General features: G+C 36.0%; 1 protein-coding gene across 1 annotated transcript; it reads left to right on the top strand.

Moving 5' to 3' along the window:
- Window positions 1-47: 47 nt before the first annotated feature.
- Window positions 48-25,095, top strand: inpp5l (inositol polyphosphate-5-phosphatase L). The gene is made up of 16 exons (XM_042761438.1): window positions 48-476; window positions 9,138-9,179; window positions 10,633-10,733; window positions 11,085-11,172; window positions 16,337-16,400; window positions 17,740-17,843; window positions 18,238-18,290; window positions 18,621-18,740; window positions 20,386-20,470; window positions 20,563-20,658; window positions 21,435-21,485; window positions 21,569-21,699; window positions 21,889-22,000; window positions 22,120-22,188; window positions 22,292-22,358; window positions 24,733-25,095. Exons 1-15 carry the CDS (start codon window positions 417-419, stop codon window positions 22,331-22,333), a joined length of 1,218 nt encoding a protein of 405 aa, XP_042617372.1. The 5' UTR covers window positions 48-416; the 3' UTR covers window positions 22,334-22,358; window positions 24,733-25,095.
- Window positions 25,096-26,942: the final 1,847 nt, after the last annotated feature.

Genomic DNA, 26,942 nt, shown 5'->3' with positions numbered 1-26,942 from the left:
CACGGAAACTTTGACGCTGCGCGTTTGTACAGTAGCTCACAGTACTACATGTGCAGGGCGGAGCTTCACGCGTAACATAACATTGAGAGCGCATCTAGTTTGGTTCAGTCTGGCACGGAACCGAGGCTACAGATGCTTCGACGCTGGATTAATTAATCTTAAAATCCTAGTCCAATTACCATGCAGACAGGAGAAGAAATCCCTCCGTGTTCACCGCCGAGCTACTGAAGACGCGAGGCGCCGTGAATGACAGCAGGACTGGAGATGCGAGCGTTGCTCTCGTGGGCTCTGTCTTCAGGGCGAGATAGCTAGACTTTTCTAATCTTGTCTGTAAGCCGCTTGTTTCTCTTCCACCAAAGAGCTGCGAGTGGGATTTCCTTCGTCAGATTAGACTTTTCTCCAGCTCGCTTCTTATCATGGAGATGCACACGGACGTCTTGCTGGTGACCGCAAACGTTGGATCTCTGTTTGACAATGTAAGTCTCCTCTGTTTAAACCCCTTATTATTTTCCAGCAGGAATATGCGCAGCGTAAATGAGTTGGGCAGGGAATTATTTAGGCTTTCGTTATTTCACAACCGCTTCTCTTGCAGCTGAACGCAGTTGGCTAGTTAACCTGCTGCTCAACGCTACCTGTATTTCTTAGGTATTTCTTAAAAATAGTCGTTATATGAATATGGGTAGGCCAGAACACCCTCCTGAATAGCTGACGCTTTAAACAGCACCGAGAAGCGCGTTTAATTATTTCAATTATTTCATTGTATCTTGTTTTATTTTGTAGCGAAGCCGTTGTTATATAGTAAAGATAGATGCCGTTCATAAGAGACGCCTTCTTGCGTAATACTGCGCCGTTTTATTAGTAACGTTAGAAGTATTATTTTAATGTAAACTGATGTAAAATGATTTTTCAGCTTCGTGCGTCTCCTTTTTTAGAAGACGCTGCATCGAGTTGAAAGAAGTTCAACTTTTAAAACGCGTCTCCGTTCCGTTACGCGGCGTTCTCGCTGGTTTTGAACGCGAGAACGCGTCCTGCGAGAGCGGCCCCGACGCGTCTCTCTCGGTCGTGATAGAGCTCCGGTTCGTCCATACCGGAGCCGCTGCAGTGAAACACACCTCGGGTTGTCTTCGCTCCGCTGGGCCTTTCTCGCACGCGAGTCCCCAGTCTAGAGTGATCTCCTCTCCCCTTGACGGTGTGCTGTCTGACAGCACCTCCCCGCAGGTCTGTCGACCTATCACACACCGCGCCACCGGCCTGTGTGTGTATTCAAATAAAACAGGAAACTGACAGACAGTTGTGAGAGTTTTCAAAGCGCTGCCGCGAAACTGGGGAGCTGAGCTGCTGCAGCACTATCTAGGGTGCTAGTGAACACTCTGTCCTGCAGTTAAAATAAGACAGGAGAATCTTAGTCTACACTGAAGAGAAAAACAAAAACAATTGTGAATGCTTGTGAATTTTGGCAGCAGGGGTTTTTAGTTACTGAAACTAAAACCATCAAAAACATGTTCGTTATGGACATCTAGAGTAAGAATGTTAGTCCTTGCTTAAGAGAAACCAGTGCACGTGCTTGTTAATAGTAATAGCTATAATAGCTGCTGTAATAGCAGTAGGGTTTTCATATTTACTAAAACTAAAACCATCAAAAATATTTATGTTTAGTCTACCTAAAATGTTCTAAAACATAAAAACAAAATCTTAAACTTGTTTTTTAAACTAGCTGCCAAGGCAGCATTGATTTATTTTTTGTCGTTTGGTTTAAACTGTGAGTGTACTACAATTAAAACAAAACAAATTGTGACTTGTGATGTAGTAAACTAAAACCTGAAATTAAAAATTAATAAAAACTATATCAACATACATATGTATACTATAAAAATGACAAAAACACAACACAATTACTAAAACTTGAAAATAAAAACAAATAAAATATTAATTAAAGCTATAATAGTGTCCCAAATAATACTAAAACTAGCAGTTTATGTCAAGCTGTTCATACATTCTCTAAAACCAGGAGACCTACCCATTTTTCTGTTTCCAGTATTTCATTTACTATTACTAATCTCTTTTTCTGTTTCACTACTTACTTATTATGCACTAGTTCTTATTCTAGTGGTATGCAGGTGCTGATTTAAGTACTAGATTCAATAGAGACTAGTATGAACTAATGCTGACTATTAGAGTCCATATTCTTATAGTGACTAGTCTGACTCTAGTGAAACTAGTCAGCATTAGTTCATACTGGTCGCTATTGATTTACTGCATGCTCAGTTGACCTTTAGGGAACCATGATACTTTTAAAACACACAAAAAATACAAAAACAAGTTTGAGACTTTACATTGTATAGAACTTATAGGTCAGTTTCTTCATCAAGTCTTTAACTTAATAGTTTGTCTGATGCTTGCACTAAAGGCATGTTTGATGCCGTGTCAAATAATGAAGCCTGATGAGGTGAGAATTTCATCTACAAATGATAAATAATTCTATATCATAAAAAAAAAAAATAAAAATACACACTTAAACAGAACAAAAGCACAACCATAACCCAAAGCAAAACTCAAACAAAAACAAAATACCATATCAGTTTGTTTGTTTTTTTTCCGTTCGTTTTTTTCCCCCAAAAGCAAACACCCCTCACATTTTATTCAGAAAATAAAAATTGCGTTAAAGTCTTGCTGTGGAGTTAATGTTTCCTCGTGCTGTGCATGTTCAGTCCAGACTTTCCAGAGTTGTGGTTTAGACGTATTTGTTAGAGCACTAGCTTCATGTGCATATGGAGGACTGAAGCTACAAGTGGAAATTTGGCCGCGTACCCAGTTTCCTCCGGCCATGTTTGGCTGAGAAAAAGCACATGTCACAGCCCACTGTTACTGTAAACAGATGAATATCTTTTCCCAAAGGACTTCAACCCTTCCTCGCTTCTTTTTTTGAATAGGCCGGTATAAATGTTGTAGCAGACTTCCAAAAATGGTTAAATTTTTCATATCCACAAGAAGGGTTAACCAGCCCTGTCAAATTTTTCAAGATCCTTGAGTTTAGTGTGTTTAGATATGATTTATCATGTTTAATGAGGTGATAACATTTGGACTGAATCTCACTGAAAAAGTTGAAATGTCAGGGACTGCATTTCCTAAAAGAATAGTGAGCCTATAGACGATTGATGCTTATGATTTTTGTAGGATCCACTGAGGCCTGGTGATTCACCCCAAAGTAGAAAAAAAAATATTTATATATATATATATATATATATATATATATATATATATATATATATATATATATATATATATATATATATATATATATATATATATAAATGAGTTTCATGACAATGGACAATTTTGCACAGCAAATATTGTCATGATGTAGATTTAAAAATGTACTTTACAATGTCATTTTGTAATATGTTATTTCTAAATGTTTAAATAATAAATCATTATTTTTATGCATCACAGTAAAATGCATAAAAATAACAATACAAAAATAAAAACCCTTCATGTATAATGAGTGTCATTTTGTTTATACAAAATATATATACATAAAAAAAAAAAAAATATAATCCAAACATCTCTTGATGCTTTATTTTAAAGTTCACTCAAAAACAGCCTGTTGCGATGCATATCAGATCTCATAACTAGGAAGTTCTCACATTTAGTCAAGAAAACGTTTGAGTGCAATTCATAGGGCACTTGAAGTACGCTATAGCTTGTTTGCATAAATTACATTCTTGTATTTTCTTGTACTGTAAAGACAATACATTAAAGACAACTTGAATTAAAACAATTCTGTTTTCGCATTCTTGCGTGAAGTGTGGTTCAGGCTAAAGGCTCTTGTCAACAAGTTTTTTGTAATGCAATGAGTGTTTTGGTAAAAAGGCTGATTGTTTTTGACATTGCATGCATGTTAGATCAAATCATACTTTCATACAGCTTGTGACGGAATAACCGCATATTCAGGTGCAAGCGTATCTGATGAACTCTTTATCAACACTTCATCAGAGCTGGTTAAAAATGTCTTGTCCCTCTGACAGTGTCTACCTCCCATTAAAGTCAATTAACTTAGTTCTTCTGTACTTATTAAGTTGAATGATAGCACGGGCTGGAGCTGGCAACAGGAAATGATGCATTGCAAATTTGGGAAATCCTCTTGAGAGATGAGATGAAGGAAGTTTCCATTAGCCTCCCCACCCTTCAAATTCAGTGGAACTACACAAAGGCACATGAGCGACAGTCCATAAAAGGTCTTTATAAGATCAAAGTAACACTGTAAATTGCATCAGATGCAATTCCGTTCTAGGCCCTGTCAAACTCACTACAAATCAATGTGATCCTGTGATTCTTTCACCAGCCGTGCAGTCAAATTCTCTTGACCTGGTTTCACTGCATGCTTGACAGACTGTGGAAGGGAGTGGTCAGTGGTTGCACTCTTTTAAGTGGTCATTGCATGAAAGAGACACAAAAACAAAAGAAATCGAGCAATGTAGCAGTATGTTTCAGTCAGCCTGCACACAGACTGGCAGTGCTCTGTGCACTGGCACAGTTCTCAGATGAAGTCCTGTCCTTTACATTACTGCTCTGTGTTGAGTTGACAGGAGGAGTAAAGTAAATTTCACACTTGTGGTTGTAGTATAGCAGACCACAGGGGCACACATCTGTGACTGTTTTGTAGCAACCAGAGTTATTAGGAAGTGGATAGAGATATCTTTAAATATGTTGTGTAACGTTTAGTCAATCTGTGGCTGATTTCTTTTTAAACTGTTACTACATGCTATACTTATCCTTTGAATCGTTAGTCTTAATTATGTATGACCTTCATTATTTATGAATCTGCAGTTCTGCACAATACTGGACCACTCTTTAGTCACAAAAGCTTCTTACGTATTTATTAAATATTTTAGCTAATGATACTTTAAACTAGCATTAATGAATGCATTAAAAACATTACTAAATGAATTCACACATTGTAGAGTTTTATAGATTTTTACCCAAAATTCAGCGCAAAAAAAAATGTGGGAAAAGTCTAAGTATTCCATTTGTGATCCTTGTGAAAAACAAGTGTGCTTAGTAGTTTTTGAACACTCACAAGAAAAAAAACAAAACAAACTATCTTAACTAAACACAATTAAACTCACAAAAAAAAAACTTCACAATATAATAAAAAAAAAAAAAAACACTCACAAAAAAGTGCAATTTTATATGATAGTTTAAAAAAATACTACGTATCTTGATCTGTTAAAAAATAACACGTACTTTTAAAATACTTAAAAATATAACTGTAAAACACTTAATCAATAAAACATAGTCTGTTATTCAATATTACATTTAAATTCTATTTATTTTAAATGTACCAATTGCAAGTTCATCATTATAAATGTGTAATTACAAATATACTTTAATACATGACAAACAAGTTTCAATATGCCATAGTTTCTGTTTACCATAAATACTTGTTAGTATTTGACCGTAACATATTTAAAAGACAATAGAATTACATATAAAGATGTGCTTAAGTCCTACTTAAGTGTGTTAAATAAGCAAGTTTAGCTTAGTTTAGCTGCATTTAATATAAATTTCATCTTATTATAAATGCAGATAATAATTTTTTTTTTAATTGCAATTAACATGAATTTAATTGCATGTCTGAAAAGATTACATTCAGTTTGCACTTAAGTATATTATTTTAAATTATATTATTTCCATATTAAATGCACTCCCTTTTCCCAAGGGGTTGCTTGAAATACCTGTAAAAGATATAACACATCTGAAATATATCATAGAACCTAGTGAGAACCTAGTTCTCACTCTCCACCATCTTAACTGAAATATCTAAAACCCATATCACATTTTAGAGCTACATGCTTGCTGGCTTTGTCAGGTCAATCTTAATTCCTTTTGCCTACTCACTCAAATGGCAGGCATTTCAGCATTGCATGACCTGCAGCAGCAGGACAGAGATCTTCAGATGTACTGTAAATATACACGTATGCAGGGCTTCATTCACTGGAGACTCCCTCAAACTAGTCTTGCATAATCAGACTTTGGACTATCATCAGATTTTGGTCCAGTTTTCATCTCAGTCTGACCAAGAAACTACCTTTTTAATGTCTTTATAAAATTTCTTTATCTTAATTTTCTTCAGTTGAAAGACATTATATACTCACTGTCCACTTTATTAGGTACACCTCGCTAGTACGGGTTGGACCTCCTTTTGACTTCAGAACTGCCTTAATTCTTCATGGCATAGATTCAGCAAGGTGTTGGAAACATTCCTCAGAGATTTTGGTCCATATTGATATGATAGCATCACGCAGTTGCTGCAGATTTGTTGGCTGCACATCCATGATGCAAATCTCCTGTTCCACCACATCCCAAAGCTGCCCTGTTGGATTGAGAACTGGTGACTGTGGAGGCCATTTGAGTAAAGTGAACTCATTGTCATGTTAAAGAACCCAGTCTGAGATGATTTGAGCTTTGTGACATGGTGCATTATCCTGCTGTCATCACCAGCCTGAACCGTTGAGACAAGGCAGGATGGATCCATGCTTTCATGTTCTTTACGCCAAATTCTGCCCCTACCATCTGAATGTCACAGCAGAACTCGAGACTCATCAGGCAACGCTTTTCCAATCCTCTATTGTCCAATTTTTGTGAGCCTGTGCGAATTGTAGCCTCCGTTTCCTGTTCTTAGCTGACAGAAGTGGCACCCGGTGTGGTCTTCTGCTGCTGTAGCCCATCTGCTTCAGGGTTTGACGTGTTGTGTGTTCAGAGATTATATTCTGCATGCCTTGGTTGTAACGAGTGGTTATTTGAGTTACTGTTGCCTTTCTGTCATCTCTAACAAGTCTGCCGATTCTCTTCTGACCTCTGACATCAACAAGGCATTTTCATCCACACAACTGCCGCTCAATGGATATTTTCTCTTTTTCGGACCATTCTCTGTTAACCCTATAGATGGTTGTGTGTGAAAAACCCAGTAGATCAGCAGTTTTTGAAATACTCAGACCAGACCGTCTGGCACCAACAACCATTGCACATTCAGAGTCACTTAAATCTTCTTTCTTCCCCATTCTGATGCTCGGTTTGAACTTTAGCAAGTCATCTTCACCACATCTAGACGCCTAAATGCATTGAGTTGCTGCCATGTGATTGGCTGATTAGCAGTTTGTGTTACCAAGCAATTGAACAGGTGTACCTAATAAAGTGGCCGGTGAGTGTATAGTAATTATTTTGAAATAGACCACACTTTGGATTAAATGGTTAGGTTAGATTATTTTTAAAATGGTTAAAAATGCAATTAGTTATTATTATTGTAAAGCTGAACTGTGTAATTTTTGACTTTCTCCTATCTAAAAACAATTACATTTCAATGAAAAGTGATTTCAGTTGATTAAGTGTAATACTCTGGCTCTTTTAAAATATTGATCTTTTTATTTAAGAAATCTCAGCCAGGGTAATATGCTAAAATTTCATATAAATCGGGCCAATCTCTTCCACTTTGCAATTACTTGCTTAGTTATTGTCTTAAAATTGAGCCTGCAACATTAAATTTTTTTTTTTTTGCTCTGTTTTTCCCCCTGTACATTTCATTGAGCTTCTTTATGTTTAGGATTAATGGTTTTTAAGTTTATGTTTCAGTTAAGTTCAATTCACATTTATTTGTATTGCGCTTTTCACAATACAAAACGTTGCAAAGCAGCTTCACAGAAAATGAAAGTTTCTACATTGCATTTCGGAGTAACTTATCAGTGGTGACTATATCAAGGTGATGCCCATATGCCCGATATGTACAGAAAAAATCATGCAGTTAGTTAATGACATGGAATCAAACAAACGGTGAACATGATTAAAAACAATGATTGCAATCAAACTTTTAAAGTAGGTTTTTGTGTTGGTTCAGGGTTGGCATCTGAGGTCTTCGGAGGGGGTGGCATCATCTCTTCATCTCAGGACTTTGGATCCAGGGCTGGATCCAGACTGAAGCTTGTGTAATTCCTAGTTATTTTGGGATGCCCATCCCATGGCAGAAACAGAGAAGCAAATAGAGAATAATTTGCGTAGCTGCTGTCCAAACCAAGCAAAAAACGATAATGTGCATTTGATCAGATATAACTGGAGTGCAAGCTTATGAGATACATTATGCGAATGCTTGGCTAAAGAGATGTGTCTTTAATCTATATTTAAACAGAGAGAGTGTGTCTGAACCACAAACATAATCAGGAAAGCTATTCCAGAGTTTGGGAGCCAAATGAAAATGCTGTACCTTCTTTAGTGGACTTTGCTATCCTAGGTACTTCCAGGTACTTGAAACCTGCTTCTCAAAGCCAGTGCTTCAGATAACTATTCAACAAACATTTGATCAGAATTTCTCCCTAGTTCACATGCACACACTCACACTCACACTCACTTTTAAATGGTGTTTGCTTTCAGTTTTTGATATATTATTAATGCACTATGTTGATGTTTTTCTTTTGTCCCATCCTTTCAAACACACAGTAACCTCATTTATTGAGTTTTTGGATGGAGTTAGACAGCAGCATATGTTGACTGCATATACGATCATCTTAATAATATTATATGTGATACTATATTGTGTAGACCATTTTTGTTTCTTGTGTAGTTTGGCAATAGGATAAAAGTAGAATGGCTGTACTGTACTTTCACAGACTCGTCTTGATATATATCACATACACAGCTGCTAAATTGTTTTATTCTCCTTTAAATTTCAACTGTGAAATACAAACTAAATGTGCAAAGTGCAAAACACACCTCTAATGTGCAATCTGTGCTTTATAAGTATTACTGTGTACAGTATGTTATGTGCATTATCTATGTCAATATGTCTGTCTCCCTATCTAGTTTATTTTATAGAGAACTTTATCCATTTAAGATAGGAGTAATCATGATGGAAGCACTTGCCTTTAAATGCCTATAAATGGATGAAGACTTCTGTGGCAAAATTGCCTGTAATGTCACAATTGAAAGCACTCCGACGTCATGTCTCTGTTACTGAATGTGCTGCAGAAATCCTTTATCCAGTAAATCTAATCCGCACTGCAGTTTAAAGCTCACGGCGGAGGTTAATCTGATCATATTGTTAGTATTATAAAAGTTGCCTAACAGGGAAATCTGGTTGTTGTCCCCAGGTGGGTGAGATTGAAGGAGACTGGCTGCGGGAGTTCTTCACGGTGAGTTGTTGCCTTTCACTTGTCTTTCATTCAAACACACACACACATTTGATGCTGCTCAATGTAGCGTAGTAGAAAAGCTTAACACAAGCTGGTTTTTAAACACGCTCTGTACTGTTCTAATAGTCACACAGACATTGTCAGAGCTGTCCATCTGTTCAAACCTGCTATAAACACACATATAACACACCTTTGCAGAGTGAACTTTACTCTGCTATATGGACACTGTTAACCTAAAGGTGTTTGTCTCATTTATACAACCTGTCTTCTGTGCACCATAAAATCATGTTATGTTATCTGCTGTTGTCATGTTATGAGCAAAAGGAAGTTAAATCACAGGTTTTATGATTTTCCTGCTAGATGTAATGTGTACACAATCTCTGTTGCCTCTTTTACATTGGCTGTAAATGTATATAAATCATCTTTACCTGCAGTACAGACAGAGTCATTTACAAGCTGCACATGCAATAAAGAACTGCTTTGTCAATAGCAGACATTTGTAAGTTTTTGCAAGTTTTCAATAGATTGTAGGTACATATCCACCTCATCCAGTGCTCTTTTTGTTTCTTGTCTTCTAAAGTGTCCTGTTACTATTTGTGCGTTAACCGCTGCAAACGATCCAGTGCGTGAATGAACTTTCCGAATGAATCCAGCTGAACCATAAACGGTTTCAGACTGTTTGCAAACCTGAAATTTCATGGGCGAAATCCAGTCATTTCTATAGGATTCCATGCGTCTAGGAGTTTCATATTAGGGCAAAAAAGTTCCCCATATCACTCATCTTCATGTTGTTCACATGAATTTGCTGCACTGAAAGCTGCTTAGTTTGAAAGTGACTTCTGTGTGAGTTGTGCTTCACTGATACACTATAAAAAAAAGGAAAAAATAACAAAATGTAGTTCTTGATGGGTCATTGTTTTTGATAGTTTAACTTCTATATCCTTAAATAGCATACTTTTTGTTAAGCTCTCTAAATATAAAACATCATACTTAATCTTAAGCTGTTACAAAAATAATCCACACTGAAATGTTTTGGGCAAACAATCAGACAGACATGAACAACAGAGTGTTGACCATTTACCCACAGTACTCTAAATGGTAAGATCTTCTAGGGTTAGGAGTGATATTATCTATCCTTCTCCCTTCTCTAGACAAGTTTCTGAAGACAGAATGGCATAATTGACATCATTGTAAATGTGGAAGGTCATGTGTTGATTCATTCTTCTAAGGTCAAAAAATTGGAAGTGAAAGTATGGAATGGAACAGTTGTGCTGCTCAGTTTTTAATAAAGGATGAATTTAAGTTCTGTTAATCACAGAATGTTTTTATTTGAAATCAGTGTTCTTATATGATTCTCAGGATGTGATGCTTTAATGGATTTAGAAGTGCAACAGTGGATAAACACACTGGAGAATAATGAATTGTATGTCTTATGTAAATCATATCTCCTTAGACGGTGCACATGTATAAGCCACGCTTCGTCGCCCTGCACTTTCAGGAAGTTGGTGGAAAGGACTATATGATGAACATGGGCCACGCAGAGAACTTCTTCTGGTGAGATTATGGCAAAAAACTAACAACAAACAATAAAACTAAGTACTGTAGCAGTGCCATCGTTCTGTACAGTGTCAGTATCAGATAATAGCAAACCACTGATTACCATGTTTGTATACCATGTTATTTAAGTATTTACATATTTACACATACTCTGAGTTTTTTCAAAGAATATCATGGTACTGCAATGTCACGTGTACAAAAATGTCCAAATAATGTGATAGTACTACTATATTTTCAGTATTTTTGGGGGAATGACAGCTATGAATTAAAAAGAATTCTAAAAATTACAGTATTTGTTTTTATTTTAATATATATGCAAGAATTATATTGTTTTTATCATTTTTATAGTTCCATAGAGTCCAGCTCAGAGATGGCCGACTTCGACAGAGTCTGTGTATATGTAGACAGTCATTTCAAGGCTGTTGACAGTTTCACGGTGAGTGATATGACTGTTCCAGTATCTGACAAGATGATTTCACTTGGTTCCTTAGTGATTTAGTTCAAAGGAATCACATCTAACCATCATGGAATCTCTTAATGAGTTGACTCTTGCGCCACCAAAGTTGTGGTTGGTTTGTATGTCCACCAGGTGGAGCTATATAACCATTTTGAGTTCTGCCAATACCCACCTCACTCACCTTCCTGTTATTGAAGTGCTATTCTTGTGTATAATCACAGCAGTTTTAAAGTTAAAGGCATAGTCCATCCACCTAAAATAAAAACTAACTGCAAATGTGTAATGACAACAGTCAATTACAAAAACAAAAACCAAAAAATCACAATATACATTTAAAAAAGTGAAAGTGAAAGTCGTGACATTTGTCAAGTATGGTAACCCATACTCGAAATTGGTGCTCTGCATTTAACCCATCCAAGTGCACACACTTTCAGCAGTGAGAAGTGAACACACCGGAACACACACCCGGAGCAGTGGGCAGCTATATCCAGCCCCCGGGAGCAACTGGGGGTTCAGTGCCTTGCTAAAGGGCACTTCAGTGTGCGTCGTTACTGAGGGTGGAAGAGAGCACTGTTCATTCACTCCCTCCCACCTACAAACTCCTGCCAACACCGAGACTCAAACCTGCGACCTTCTGGTTACAAGTCCCAACTCTCTAACATTAGGCCACAGCTTAATAACAAGTCAAGTCACATTTATTGTCACATCACCACAGCACATGTGCCTTGGTGAGTGAAATTCTTGGGAGCGTGCACCAGAAATTGCAAAAAAAACAGTTAACATATAACCATACAGACTTCAACAGGTGAAAATATGCAATATGCACATACATATAGTCAGTAACACAGTGTACTATTGTGTACTTACAGTTAGCACTACACATTTTACGCAATATGTACATACATACAGTTAGCACTACACATTATACACTATACACAGAATGTACACATTCTACATTATGTAGACATATATACGCATGAAAATATGCTAAGGTGCAAACAGAGTGTACATGGGCTGGATACAGAAATGTTTATGGATGTGCATTGGATGGAATCCAGTGGTAGCAGGTAGATTATTGTATTAGTTTGGTGTTGAACTGTTTAAAGTTAAAGTGCAGTGTATGGCATACCATATTGTGGAGTATGCTGTAGGGTGTATTAGTTCAGACTGTTCATAAGTCGGATAGCCTGAGGGAAAAAAAAAAACTATCCCTCAGTCGGCTAGTGCGGGATCGGATGCTGCGGAGACGTCTTCTGAGGGCAGCAGAGAGAGCAGTCTGTGGGAAGGATGGCTGGAGTCACTGATGATCCTCCGGGATTTCCTTATACACCGCCTGGTGTAGTCACCTCCAACAATGTGGCTGGCAGTTCACACGACCCTTTTCATAGCTTTGCGGTTGCCAGCGGTGCTGTTTCCAAACCAGGCAGTGATGCAGCCAGTCAGGATGCTCTCTATAGTGCAGTGTAGAATGATCTGAGGATGCTGGGGCTCATCCAAACTTCCTCAGCCGTCTCAGGAAGAAGAGGCGTTGAGTGCCTTCTTCAGCACTGCATCAGTGTGTGTAGACCAGGTGAGATCTTCACTGATGTTAAACACCGAGGAACTTGAAGCTGCTTACACCCGCTCCACAGGTGTCTTGTCGAAGCTCAGGGTGTGTGTTCTCTGCTCTGTCTCCTGAAATCCACCACCAGCTCCTTGGTCTTGTCGATGTTGAGTGAGAGATGGTTCTCCTGACACCATTTAGTCAGGGGTGCTCACCTCCTCTCTGTAGGCCGTCTCATCGTTGTAGGTAATCAGGCCTATCACCATTGTGTCATCAGCGATTTGATGATGATGTTGGAGCTGTGTGTGGCTGTACATCATGTGTGTACAGGGAGTACAGGAGCGGGGGCCCTGAGGACACAGCCTTGAGGAGCACCAGTGTTGAGGGTCAGCGGGGATGAAGTGTTGTTGCCCATCTGACCACCTGGCTTGCCTGTTAGGAAGTCCCAGGATCCAGCTGCACAGAGATCTGTTTAGTCCCAGAGTCTGGAGCTTCGCAAAGTGTGGCAGGCGGCACCTGGTGTTAAATGCTGAGCTGTAGTCCACAACAGCATTCTCAAATAGGTGTTTATTTTCCAGGTGGGAGAGAGCAGTGTGTAGGGTGAAAGCAATAGCATCGTCTGTAGAACGGTTGCTACGATATGCAAATTGTAGCGGATCAGTGAGGCAGGCAGCACAGAGCAATGTAGTCTCTGACGAGTCTCTCTACAAAACACTTACTGAAGATGGGTGTGAGAGCAAAAGCTCTCCAATAATAATAGTGTTTTATAAAAGTTGTACACTATATTTCATGTCTTCTGAAGCTCTCCAATATTAAGTAACAGACCACAATTATATTTATTTTAGAACATATATTTGTTCTCCCAGTGAGCTGTTAGGTTCTGCGATCGAATCAATGAGATGAGCTTTAGAACAGAATCAGTCCAGTACATGAACAAATCAAACTTATAATTTCAGCACTCTTGTGTTGATTTGAACTGGACAAAGTGCTAAAACAGATATTAAAATATTAAGTTATACAAAATAAAATGTACACTGGGGTCCAAAAGTCTGGGAAAGACTGTATTGAAAATGAGGATTCAGAATCTAATTTAAACCTGCAAACAGAAAATGTTAGAATTCTGAAAAAAAAAAAACCTTCTAAAAAGTTACACATATCGCTCCTAAAAAGAAAATACAAAGACTTCTTGAGTAAGTCAATTCTTATTCAGCTGCTGTCTAACAAAAATGACGGACCAAAGACAGAGCCCTGGGGCACCCCTTTTATTTCTCAAAGTAACTTAGTAAAATCTGTAAAAAGAGAGAAGTTGCTGGTGTTTGGCAGGGTATTAACCCTCAGCCCATCCAGATGAGAGGTGCTCTGTGTGTGTTTGTACGCTATGTGTTAGGTCTGTACCTTGATGGACTGGGTTAATGTGCAGGAGCAGCCAGGCAGCGGACCGAGTCAATACGTTTAACTCCAGATTAAAACTATTGATTAGGCCCCTCTCATCTGAACATGATAAATAAACTGAAGGTCTACGTGTGTGAGTGAGTGAGTGTGTATTTTTTTTTGTTGATGCACGAGGGTTAGTGAGTTTTTCTTTACATGCACCCTTTGCCAAACCTTCTTCAGTTTTGTTACCAAATTATAAATATATGTAAAAATATTGAAATGCCACATAAAAATCATCTTTGTCAAACCAAATTTGACCCTTCACATGAGCCTGTTTCAGTGTACCCACACACACATACACACACTAAAATAGAGATCAGCACGCTTATAGCTTTACACCTATCTTCATCAATCAGGCCAGTGCAGCATTTAATAAAAATTTATTGACTTAAAAGTGATTTTTTTATCTAAACACCATTTGTACGATGAGTGTGCCAGACGCTCTCTGCATTTACACACACACTCTCTTCCCAGTCAAGCGATGATTCACAACCCTCAGAAAACTAATTACAAATCAATACAGATGATGTGAGACAAATGAGAATGAAGATGGGTGTTAACACAACTGATGGCGATGTGTGTGTATATGTTAAGAGAGTCTGTGTGTGAGTTTATGCACTGCAGTGAGGACCTTCATTTTAAAAGTTCCAAAAAATTTTGCAAGATTAGATTATTTTATGCCATCACACAGTTATTTGTTTTGGCAGTCAAAGAGACTAATTTTTCCCATGCCCCAGTGGTATTTCAAATACAGTAGATCCTTGTCAACAGCATTTAATGATACATTACTGTAATACAATATATTGGCTTTTATTTTTTTTAGCTTAAAATTGTGGAAGAATCAAAATCTGGAAGTATTCATCGTCTTCACTTATAGGCTTACAAAAATATACATTACTGTCCTAAAGTTTGGGGTCGGTAAGATTTTTTTAAGGTTTGAAAAAGATTATTTGATAAAAAAAGGAGTGTTTTTGATATTTTTATTTGTATATATTTTAAAATGCTATTTATTTCTGTGATCAAAGCAGAATTTTCAGCATCATTACTCCAGTGTTCAGTGTCACATGATCCTTCAGAAATCATTCTAATATGCTGATTTGCTGCTTGAGAAAGATTTCTTATTGTTGAAAAGTTCAAAAACAGCATTTATTTAAAATAGAAAAAATAAATAAATAAAAAATAAAAACTTTAGTCCAGAAATCTTACTCACACCAAACATTTGAATGGCGTTGTATTAATATTCTTGATAGTCCATTTAATGTTTTTAAAAGTCCTTCAAAAACTAAAAGGGTCACGAACAAAACATTTATTATAATATAAATAAAATTTTAAATGGTTTAAAAATGATAATATATGATATAATATATTAATGATAATAAAATCATATATCATAATATAAAATGCTATAATTTCCCAGTCCCATTCCCGATCTCCGTGTCCCACCAGAGCTGTTGCACTTGAGTAGTGCATGTGCCTGCTGTAATGTCCAGTCTCTCAAGACTGGTCATTTAGAAAGAACTGTCATATCAAAAAAACATAATTTCTCTCACAAGATTTATATCTTTCTCCTGAGATGGATATTTTGAAGAAATCATAAATGTGTGTATGTGTTTATGGTGTGGTGTGCTTCATGTCATTTTTCTCTGCCATGCATGGGGCTTGTGTTGGGCCAATAGCAGGGCTCTGTGTTTAATCCCTGTGTGATTGTTTTAATTTTCTGTCTGTATTGATCTCTGCGGGGCTGGATTGATGTGCGCTCACTGGAGCAAGCAGCTAGTACATTAAATCCATTCAGCCCGCTGTCAGAAAAGATGCAAGAAGTGTGTGCGTGAGGTTTGTGAGTATTGCATGGGCATATCTGGGTGTTGTTTAGGTACCAAAACTATGGGCAAGTCTATGATGGGAGAGTTCAGAAAGGTAGTGACTGTAAGAGTGTCTTGAAAGTCAGGGTTTAAAGACTATGATGTGTGCACACCATCAACATCATTCAAAATCAAAGCAGCTCTTCAGACATCGGGATCTCTGTGAACCCCTCCCTGTGCATGACTTTAAGCTGTCAGGTCATTAGCCCAGTATCCACTCAGGACATTATTAGAGCTTCAATCAGAAGATCACATGAAATCATGCATGAGTGTTTGTCTGACTGATTGATTTATTTGATTTTAGGCTCTGGGAAGCATGTATTTCATCCACAAGTCACTGAAAAATATCCAACAATATGACTTCAATGGTAAGTTTTTATTTTATTTATTAATATTATTATTATATTTTTATTTATATATTTTTTACTAATATAAGGTATTATGTTTGAAGTCCAGGTTATATTGCAAAATCAGAAGACACAAATGTGTAAGGGATAATATACAGTCTCGTACTGGAGTCCTGATCACCCTTTTGGGGTTTAATATGCAAAACGTCAAGCTGAATGTGCATCATCCTTCTTATTACATGATTATTAAAAAAATAAATAAATAAATGGGTAGTCCAAAGATATATAAAACAAAACAGTAATAGAGTGGTCAGCTGGTCATGCATTGTTACCTGGATGAGCTGAGATTTATTCAGAAGTATTTGTACACTAAATGATGAATGGACAGAATTAGGTTTTCAGGAGAGCTGTGTAATTGCAAATTATATTTTTCTTTAAAAAATTAAGCTTTTTTTTAGGACCATTAAAATTTTTGCATTGTGACAATATGTTCTTGACAATTAAGCACATCCCAAAAATATAATTTTTTTGCATTTTAACATGAAAAATTATGGCATATTATCTAAATTGTAAAGTATCTATACGTCATTTACGTCAAGTACTTTAGTACTGCCATTAATTTATACTTTGTATAAACTGAAAATGGCAAAATTATGGTCGTGACAAACCACTAAGAAACACCATTGAAAGTAATGTAAATGAATAATGTGAAGTGAAAAACACTGGATACTTTACAGTAAGGAAAATTCAAAATGTCTAAAGTAGATGAATTTATAGACTTGATTCTCAAAATGATTTATCACTATATATTACAGTATTAGTATTCATGTAAATGTTTAATAATATGATTGTTAGATGAATCGGAGAGAAATATTTGGTCCTTTATGTCCAGGGAATTATGTAGTGAAGTGGGTTAAATGGTCCAAGGATTTAACATGTGAATTATATTTTATACAAAAATATGAAAAATTTAGTAGTTGTAATAAAGTTATGAATTTCAGTGAAATTCACACATAATCTCACAGGTCGAAAAACAACACATTCACTGCCATTAGCAGAGAGATAAATTTCCACTCAACACAACACAAATAAATGTTCTCCTTCGACTCATTTGGTTAGAGCCTCTGATAGAACAGGATTCTAGTCACAGCGTCTCATGAATAAACTCTCACGAAGAGGACTAATAGAAGAGCCATTAAGATCAACGGACCAATGAATTCGGTGCCCTATCAAATCAGTGTCTCATAGATCCTGCGCTCACAGCCTACAGCCGCGTGACAACTCCAACATTAGTATATCGATTTGACATTTGCATGTTTTTCTTACAATATGTCTTGTTTGTTTATTCCTCCTCCTGTAGTGAATGAGTTTAAAGCCGTTTCAGGCCATAACAAGTATGTGGGTTCGCTGGAAGGAGTGACTTCCATGGAAAAAGAGAAGTTCCCCAAGAACTTTTGGCCTGATGTAAGTATTATATTACTGTGTGTGTAGTTTTTATTTTTTAAACTATTGTTGTGAATTCTTATTCACTTAAGAGTCTCATGTGTCACACACTTCTGTTTTGACTGCATTTTTAGGGATGCACCAGTTTATTTTACTCCTACTTGTATTGTTTTAATTCTCCAGTACATTGCATACAGCATTTGTTGCATAATCCTTGAAACACAAAGAAACACAGTAAGCAGAACAAATGAGTTCCTTTGTACTACAGTATACTTGAAAATTACAGTTTTACTAAAATACAGTTATTTGCAATTACAAAAAAAACAAAAAAAAAACACTGGTACTCTTTGGTCTCTAAAATTAGATGAATGCATCCTTAATTTTAATATGCATATGTATGTGTATTTAATTACAGTTCAAGTGGTCCAGAAAAGGCTACATGAGGACACGATGGCTCATTCACAACCAGTATGTCTGCACACACACTTCTTCACCTTTCGAGATGTCTCTCATAATTTTCTTTACAGTCTATCGTGTATGTGTTTTTTGGCCTCAGCTTGAAGCGAACACGCTGTGTTAGTGGAATAGTGTGTCATCAGAAGTGCATTAATTGCAGACATGTGGCAGCAGTACAAATAGAGGAGTGCAGGAACCTGAAGACTGAGTGATAAATGAATGGAGCCTGTGAACTCCATCCTATCAGCTAATGTCCCACATCAGTCACACAGACCGACAGGACTGATAGACACCCCTCCCCCAATTTAATAATATGTCTTGTGTTTATCTGTGTGTGTACAGGGGTTTAGACCTGGTGAACGTTCACCTGTTTCACGACGCCTCCAACCTCATAGCCTGCAACTCTAGTCCGTCAGTGTATTCTGCAAACCGCAAGAAAGCGCTCAGATACGTCATCAACAGGTTTGTGCTTCGGAGTTATTCACTTGAATTACTCACATGAGTTTGTGTAAAGGAATTCAAGTAATAAACATTACAGTGAATGCAAAGACAACATGAAATTACAGTTAAATACTATTTATTAGTGCATGTTATATCCCTATATTCATTAATGCAGAAATTTCTGAAAAAGGAACATTTGCTGAACTTTTATTCACCCTTAGGCCATACAAGATGTAGATGAGTTTGTTTTTGATTATTGGAACAAATTTGGAGAAGTTTATCATTTCACCAATGGATCCTCTGCAGTGAATGGGTGCCGTCAGAATGAGAGTCCAAACAGCTGATAAAAACATCACAGTAATCCACGAGTAATCCACACCACTCCAGTCCATCAATTAATGTCTTGTGGTGCGAAAAACTGCAAGTTTGTAAGAAACAAATCTTATCATTAAGACGTTTTAAGTTTAAACAGTCGCTTCTGGCAAAAATCCATTAAGTCCATAATTCAAAATAACACTTCATCCAGTGAAAAAGTCCATCCCCTGTTGTCCTTTCAAATTAAAAACCACCAACATATGTGACCCTGGACCATAAAACCAGTCATAAGGGTACATTTTGCAAAATTGAGATTCACACATTATTAAATAAGCTTTCCATTGATGTATGGTTTGTGGGATGTATGGATAGGACAGTATTTGGTCAAGATACAACTGTTTGAAAATCTGGAATCTGAGGGTGCAAAAAAATCAAAATATTGAGAAAATCTCCTTTAAAGTTGTCCAAATGAAGTTCTTAGCAATGTATATTATTAATTTTAATATATTTACAATAGGAAATTTACAAAATATCTTCATAGAACATGATCTTTACTTAATATCCTAATGATTTTTGGCATAAAAGAAAAATCTATAATTTTGACCCATACAATGTATTTTGGGCTATTGCTACAAATATACCCCAGCGACTTAAGACTGGTTTTGTGGTCCAGGGTCACATATTTGTTTAGAACTGTTTTGGCTTGTAAACAATGCTTGATGTGTGTATATTTCTCACCTGATTCAAGCGACATGACTTTTTCACTGGAGAAAGCAATATTTATAGATAGAGTACTCATATTTTAGCCGGAATGATTTGAAGTTATAATGAATTTATTACAAACACACAGCTTTTTACTTCACTGGAGTGCTGTGGATTACTTGTGGATTATTGTGATGTTTTTATCAGATATGATTTCATAAGCTGTTTGGACTCTCATTCTGACGGCACCCATTCAGTGCAGAGGATCCATTGGGGAACAACTGATGTAATTTAAATGTTTCTTCAAATCTGTTCCCATGAAAAAAACAAACTTATCTGCATCTTGGATGGCCTGAGGCGGAGTAAATTTTAAGCTAATTTAAATGTTTGGGTGAACTATTCTTTTAAACCAAGGCCACAACGGTGGAGAAATATAATATTACACTATAATATCATAGTTCACTCATCATAACCAAATCAAAGCCTGAATAGGATTGAGTCCTGGCTAAAATTATTTCAAGTTGAATATTCTCTTACACACAGAAATACATCACAGTTAAATGCTGTGTCATGTCGTCTTTCAGCAGAAAAGGCATTGAATGTGACGTGGTTGGTGGTCTTGTTTCAAACTCTTGCTTTTGTCTTGCAGGATATCAGAAAGCAGCTACAGTCCTCTCCCCTTCTTTCTGTTTGGGGATTTCAATTTCCGCCTGGACACACTCAGTCTAGTACAGGTAGATCTGACTGATATATGTCATGCATAACCACGGAACACATACACACATTAATTATATAAAGATTCATATGTGTGTTTCTTTGTGAACAGAACCTCTCCATGTCGGCTGAGATCCAGAAGGTAAAAAAAGACAGCAGCAACGAGGTCGAAAAAATCATCTATGAAGAGAAAGACAATGACCATAAGGTGATTATCTATTTTTCAAAGCAGTTTTGTTTAAAATAAATAAGTAAATCCATAATATGACATGCTGATTAATTCATCAAAAGGAGTAAGACTTGAGCTGAAAATGTAGCTTTGCATGACAGGAATAAATTACATAATTAAAAACACAGTTATTTTAAAATGTAACAATATTTCACAATATTATTGTTTGCACTGCATTTCTGATCAAATAAATGCAGCCTTGGTGAACATAAGAACCATTTTGTGATATCTTTTGTGACCATTAGTAATATTTATTGTTTTTATTATTTAAAAAATAACAGTTAATTGTTTTTCTATTGTTTTTTTTTTTTATGATTATGTTCTTACAGAGCCACCAGCAAATCTATTGTCACACTTGCTTTACTAAGACTTTGCAAACATAGATCTTAAAGGCTCTGACTTTGCGTCCAGTAGATGATTAATATTTTCTTTTTGTGTGCGCTCAGACATATCCAGTGCACTGTCCAGCCAGATTTATGGTTTTTGGAGGGTTGATATTGACTTCTTGCCAGTCCAGAAAATGCGAGCTTGCATTTAGATCACTCCTGCAGACGTGTGCTTCATTTTTTGTGCCAGCAAAGTTGGAGTTGCTCTCCGTTCTTTGCTAGTTTTTTATCCCCTGCATTAACCTCTGTCCTTCTCTTCTCACCTCTTTGTCTTTCCTGTGTTTATTTTTTCTTTACTCTTGTTTTATTCCGTTCTCTTCCTAACCTCATTCTTTCTTTCTGTCCTTTTTTTAACCACTCCATCACTAGGTCCTCCTTCACAAAAAAGACAAAAATATATTCTCACACTCACAACACCCCGTTCACAGAAAAAAACCAAAAAAAAATAGGTACTAACTTTGTTTTAAAAAATGAGAAATTGTCTAGAATTTCACAGATTATAATCCAAACAGTATATCAATAACAATGAGTCTGTGCTTCTGTATTTTTTTGTCTTTCAGCTGCTGAAGTACGATAAGGAGACCTCGGCATTCCACGACGTCATCACAGAAGAGGAGATCCACTTTCCTCCCAGGTGAGCAGCTTCAGGAAGTCTTCTCAAACACTTGACAACATAAAGTGCACAATATTCATTAGTGCAAAATATTCAAATGACAAGAGACTTTTAGAAACATTACAAAAATCAGATGCGTGTTGTATTGTAATTGTCAGTCCAAAACAGTGTAGTGTTCATGTTGCGTGTATCTTGTTTCAATTTTTTCAGTTATCCGTACAGTGAAGACTACACTAAACCTACACAGTACATGAACACGCGATGCCCCGCATGGTGTGACCGCATCCTAATGTCCCACAGCGCCAGAGACATCATCCACCGGGTGAGTTTTAATGTGATCTTGATTAAGTTTTGTTCCACTGTAACTAAATATTTTCTTACTTTTTACAAATCCGAGGGATTAAATGAATAACCGGTTGATTTATTGTTTGTCGTCTGCAGAGGGAGGAGGATGAGAATGGTGTTGTTTATGACACATTGGGCTCCAACATCTGCATGGGAGACCACAAGGTGTTCAAACATCCCATCTTTATTAAAATTAATAAACGAATAGCAATGAATGAATCAGGGAATTGTATGTTATAATTGTTTATTTGTTATGTCTTCTCTCCAGCCGGTTTTCCTGTTTTTTCCGATGAAGACAATCACACATTGACACACAATACTGGTAGAGTCAAAGGGTGAGGCATGTGATCAATACTGTGTTTGTGAGTTTCTTATAAGCATAAAACTATTAGACTGTGTTTTGATCAATACACTGTATATTTAATCAATATGGACAATATACCAATAGTTTTAATGTGCAAAGAAATACAAAAAAAAAAAAAAATAAAGTAAATAAAAAACAAATTAAATTAATTATTTAATTAAATTATTAACATAAGGATTTACATATCAAAACATCATTAATTTTATAGAGCAAATTATTAAAAACATGAATTTTTTATGTTAAGGATTTACATTTTTAAATATTATTATGCTTGGTGAGCAGCTTTAAAAAAATCTTGTTTACCACAATGTTTAATAGTGCAAAATATTATAAACATTAAAATCAAAGCATAATATCACTCTCAGCTTCTAAAAGGCCAAAATATATCATAAATATATAAAAATATTAACCAGTAATTTTAGCCATTAGTTTGGGGTCAGCAAGATTTAAAGTGAAATAAATATTTTCATTCTTTCATCAAGCAGGGATGCATTCAGTTGCTCAAAAATGGCAGAAAAGACATAAATAAATGCAGTCCTTTTTAACTTTTTATTCATTAAAGAATCCTGAAAAAATGTATCACTGTTTCTGCATAAATATTAAGGAGCACAGCTGTTTTAACATTGATAATAGGTGGATCATTCATAATAAAGATAGGTAATTCATGTAATTTATGTTTTAATATTCACTGAGTCAACATGGAATATTTGTACTTTTATAAATGTAATGTCCTGCTGCAGGGCAAGTGAAATAATGAAGGCAAAAGGTGATTAAAATGGTTATTTGTAGCACAAAAGCTACCACACTCATAGTGTTGAGCATGTTGAAAAAAAGGTTCATGCCCACATTATTTGTCAACTACCTAAGTACACATCTCCTGTTTCTGGATGTAGTCCTAGAATGGCCATCAGTCCGCTCAAGGGCTCTGTTCTGATCTTCCCCGAGGAGCCGTTAGCAGCCCCTCGGCCCTCATTTACTGTGACGCTGAGCTGAGATGAAGCACCTCAGTGCTGCGTGATTGAAGACGGGGCCCGCCGCTCGTCTCCTGATCTATGTCTGTTGGATTCTCTGTCTCTTAAGCCTACGCAAGCAATTCCGTAAAAGCAGCAGTGTTCATTAATTACAGATACACAGAACACAGATCTATTGGCGTTTTTAGGGCAATGATTTTGTTTTGCTGCCAGTTTTATGTGTGTTCTATAGGTTACGCTTGTCTAGGGTTTGGATGGCTTTACTACTGCCGCTGGTCTGTCATTTAGTCTGCTAGTGTTGTTCAAATAGACTTAAATTATGGACATTAGTATTCCTAGATTGGGGTCTATATATATAGATATATATATATATATATATATATATATATATATATATATATATATATATATATTTACTGTTTAATATTATGTGTAAGATCATACATACATTGTAAAATATTTCAGTTGGTTAAAACTGAAAATGTTAAAAATGTAATTGCTTTACATTTTCAGTAAAATAGTTATACCAGTTAGACCACTTTGAATGTAATTACTGATCAAGAAAATCCAGATGAAACCGAAAATTCATAAAGTGGAGTAGAAATGACAGAAACTATGTTTAATGAGTGGAAACAAAGATGGTGTTATAATTTTTATAAAATAATATACACTATACAGTATAGTACAAGATACAATACCAAACAATGTCCAGTACAGAACTATACACAAATTGTGATACAGTCAGACAGATGAACATGTAAGGTTTATTCATATAGCATATATATTATATATTTAATTCTCAATGGTAATTCAGAGTGCTTTAAATAAAAAAGGCCATTTAAAATTACTTAAGAACATAAAAAAACATGTTGTTATTTACAATGGTTTAAATCTAATAAAATGGATTGAAATATAGTATAATACAATGTTTCCAAAGACAAAATGACACATCACCTTTAAAACTAGCTTCTATATATATATATATATATATGTGTGTGTTTGTGTGTATGTGTGTGTGTGTGTGTGTGTGTTGATAAAACCATTTCAATTACCCAGTTTCTTTGCTTTACCCCGTTTACACTTTTCCTACTTTAATTTAAAAAATGAAACTCGAAAAATCATTCATTTAGTGGAATAAACTAATTTTATTAAGATCAAGATTTTGGGTAAAAAATTTTCAATATATGCTATAATGGGAAGTAAATTTGACAATTTTTCCTGATTTTAATGACCCTTTTCCTTCAGTTATTCATTTCAGTAGCATTTTAAAAGTAGTTTATATGAAATACTCATAAACCAAACAAATGTAATAAAAATAATTTTTTTTTTTTTTTTGTTTAGATTATAAACACTTTTTTTCTCTCTCTTTATCAGGGCTTCCTGTGTTGTTGACCTGTATCTAGAGGTTACTCTGTGGACATCTCTGCTGATCACAACAAGTACACACACACACACACACACACACCAAGACATGACCAGACTTTTACAACACCCACCGCACAGGACTGCCAAACTCAAGTGGGCACAAAACACAGGAACTGTTTATTTCTGAAAGCTGTGTTCTCTGGTTTCACAATATACATTTAACAAAGACTTCAAATATGTTCAGTGTGACTTCAGAAATACCTGAACAAAGAAAAACAGGACACAATCAAGAAAGACCGAGAGAAAGAACACAAAGGCACTTCTCAAAGCTCTCAACTCCTCACTTTTAGGGTAACACTTTGCATAGAGTACTTAAACATTAAGCTAATCACATTAACAAAACTATTAAAAAAAAAAAAAAATAGTTTTGCTTTTACAGTACTCGTTGTAAGGATGTGAATACAAGTATGCAAAAAAAAAAAAAAAAAAAAAAAAGAGAAAGTAGCACATCATATCTACAAGCACAAGCTTTGGTTGCTGTTTAAATCCGGAATCTGCAATTGCTTTGCACTGCAGTTCATCATATGCGTTTCATAGGGTTTAGGGATCTTTCTGGTTAAACCCTTAGTAGCTTTTCAGTTCTTATACTTCCTGCATGTGTGAGTATAGATTCATAAGCGCATGTTTTTGCATTTACACTGGCCTCAGCATTTAACGGCTGTCAGCTTCAGTCATTGTCTCTGCGGGGTTGTTAGTCAGACTCTCGGATCGATAGAATATGTACAGGACAGCAAGGGACGAGTTATAAAGCCATTAGCACTTGTGAATTATGGAAATCCCACTCAGAGTGCCCTGGCCTGGAAGCCCCCCAGACTTTTAATTAGAGCACTAGAGCAATGCGAATGCTAGTGTGGAGCGTAGCGTGTTTGTTGTTTTATTATTTGCGTCGAATCTTGGGTATCTGGTATTGTTTAATAAAGTTTAACAGCTCTGTATAGTATCTCAATGGTGTTGGTCCAGCGTTAAATCCGTTTAAAGCTAGTCATAATGACCAGTTTTCATATTTTGTGTGGTTATATGCTGGTTTGTAAATTGCTTTATTCAATGCTTTATGAAATTACTTTAAATTGTAAATACGTAGCGCTTCTTAACTGTTATTAAATCTTCTTGTTTCATTTAAATTGTTAAGGAGATGTTTAGAGCCACAGATGCTTAGAAAAAAGGATAGTTCACCCCAAAATTAAAATTCTGTCAGCATTTACTCACCAAGTTGTTCCAAACCTGTATGAGTTTCCTTACTGTGTTGAACAAAAAAGAAAATATTTTGAAAAATGCCATTGACTTCCATTGTATTTTTCCATACTTTGAAAGTCAATGGCTACGGTCAACTGTTTGGTGATCAGCATTCTTCAAAATATCTTCTTTTGCCAAAAGAAATTCATACAGGTTTGGAACAATTAAGTGATGAGAATGACAGAATTTTCATTTTCTGGTGAACTGTCCCTAAATAATCAGAAGCTGACACACTTTTATAGTAAAATATACCCTTTAAATGCAACATGTTCCTCATTTCAAATCCAAATCAAACAATTTACAAACAATCTCTACAAGCTATTAAATCCAGATATGACAGGGCCGTGATTTCTCACCCAACATGAATTTATTGATTCAGTCGATATAATCTGAACACCCCCATGCATAATTTACGCACAAGGGTTAAATGGTACGGCCCACCTGTCAATAATGGACTTGTTGTAGTTGATTCATGGTATGGTCAACATAATTTACTGTTCTCGAGGGCATCGCTCCAAACCATGGTTCAATAGGGGGCCACGGAGTCGCTCCGCATCGATGTCATTTAGCATTTGAGATTTTACAGATAAACACAAACACTACAGTCTTTTGAGATTTATGTGCACAGTTATTAGCATGCTAAATTAAATGTGTATGTAGCCATTCATGTTTGCACTCGTTTTGGGGAACTATTTTACTTTGCAGTGATGTGAGCATTTGTAGACCATAGTAAAAGTTTTTTTTTTTTTTTTTTTAGCAATTGTGAAATTAGACACATTACTTATTTTATGTTAACCTTTTTTTTATTTTAAGTTATTTCCACTTTCTGTATCTCTCTTTCTTCTTTTATTTTTTATTAAAAACAGTTAGGCTTGTCTCGGATCTGCCGAGAACTGTTGAAAATTATATTCTGTATTATTAAATGG

This window comes from Cyprinus carpio, chromosome A8, assembly GCF_018340385.1.
Source record: "Cyprinus carpio isolate SPL01 chromosome A8, ASM1834038v1, whole genome shotgun sequence".
Classification (NCBI taxonomy): Eukaryota; Metazoa; Chordata; class Actinopteri; order Cypriniformes; family Cyprinidae; genus Cyprinus; species Cyprinus carpio.
This window is presented reverse-complemented; position numbering and strand designations above follow the sequence as displayed.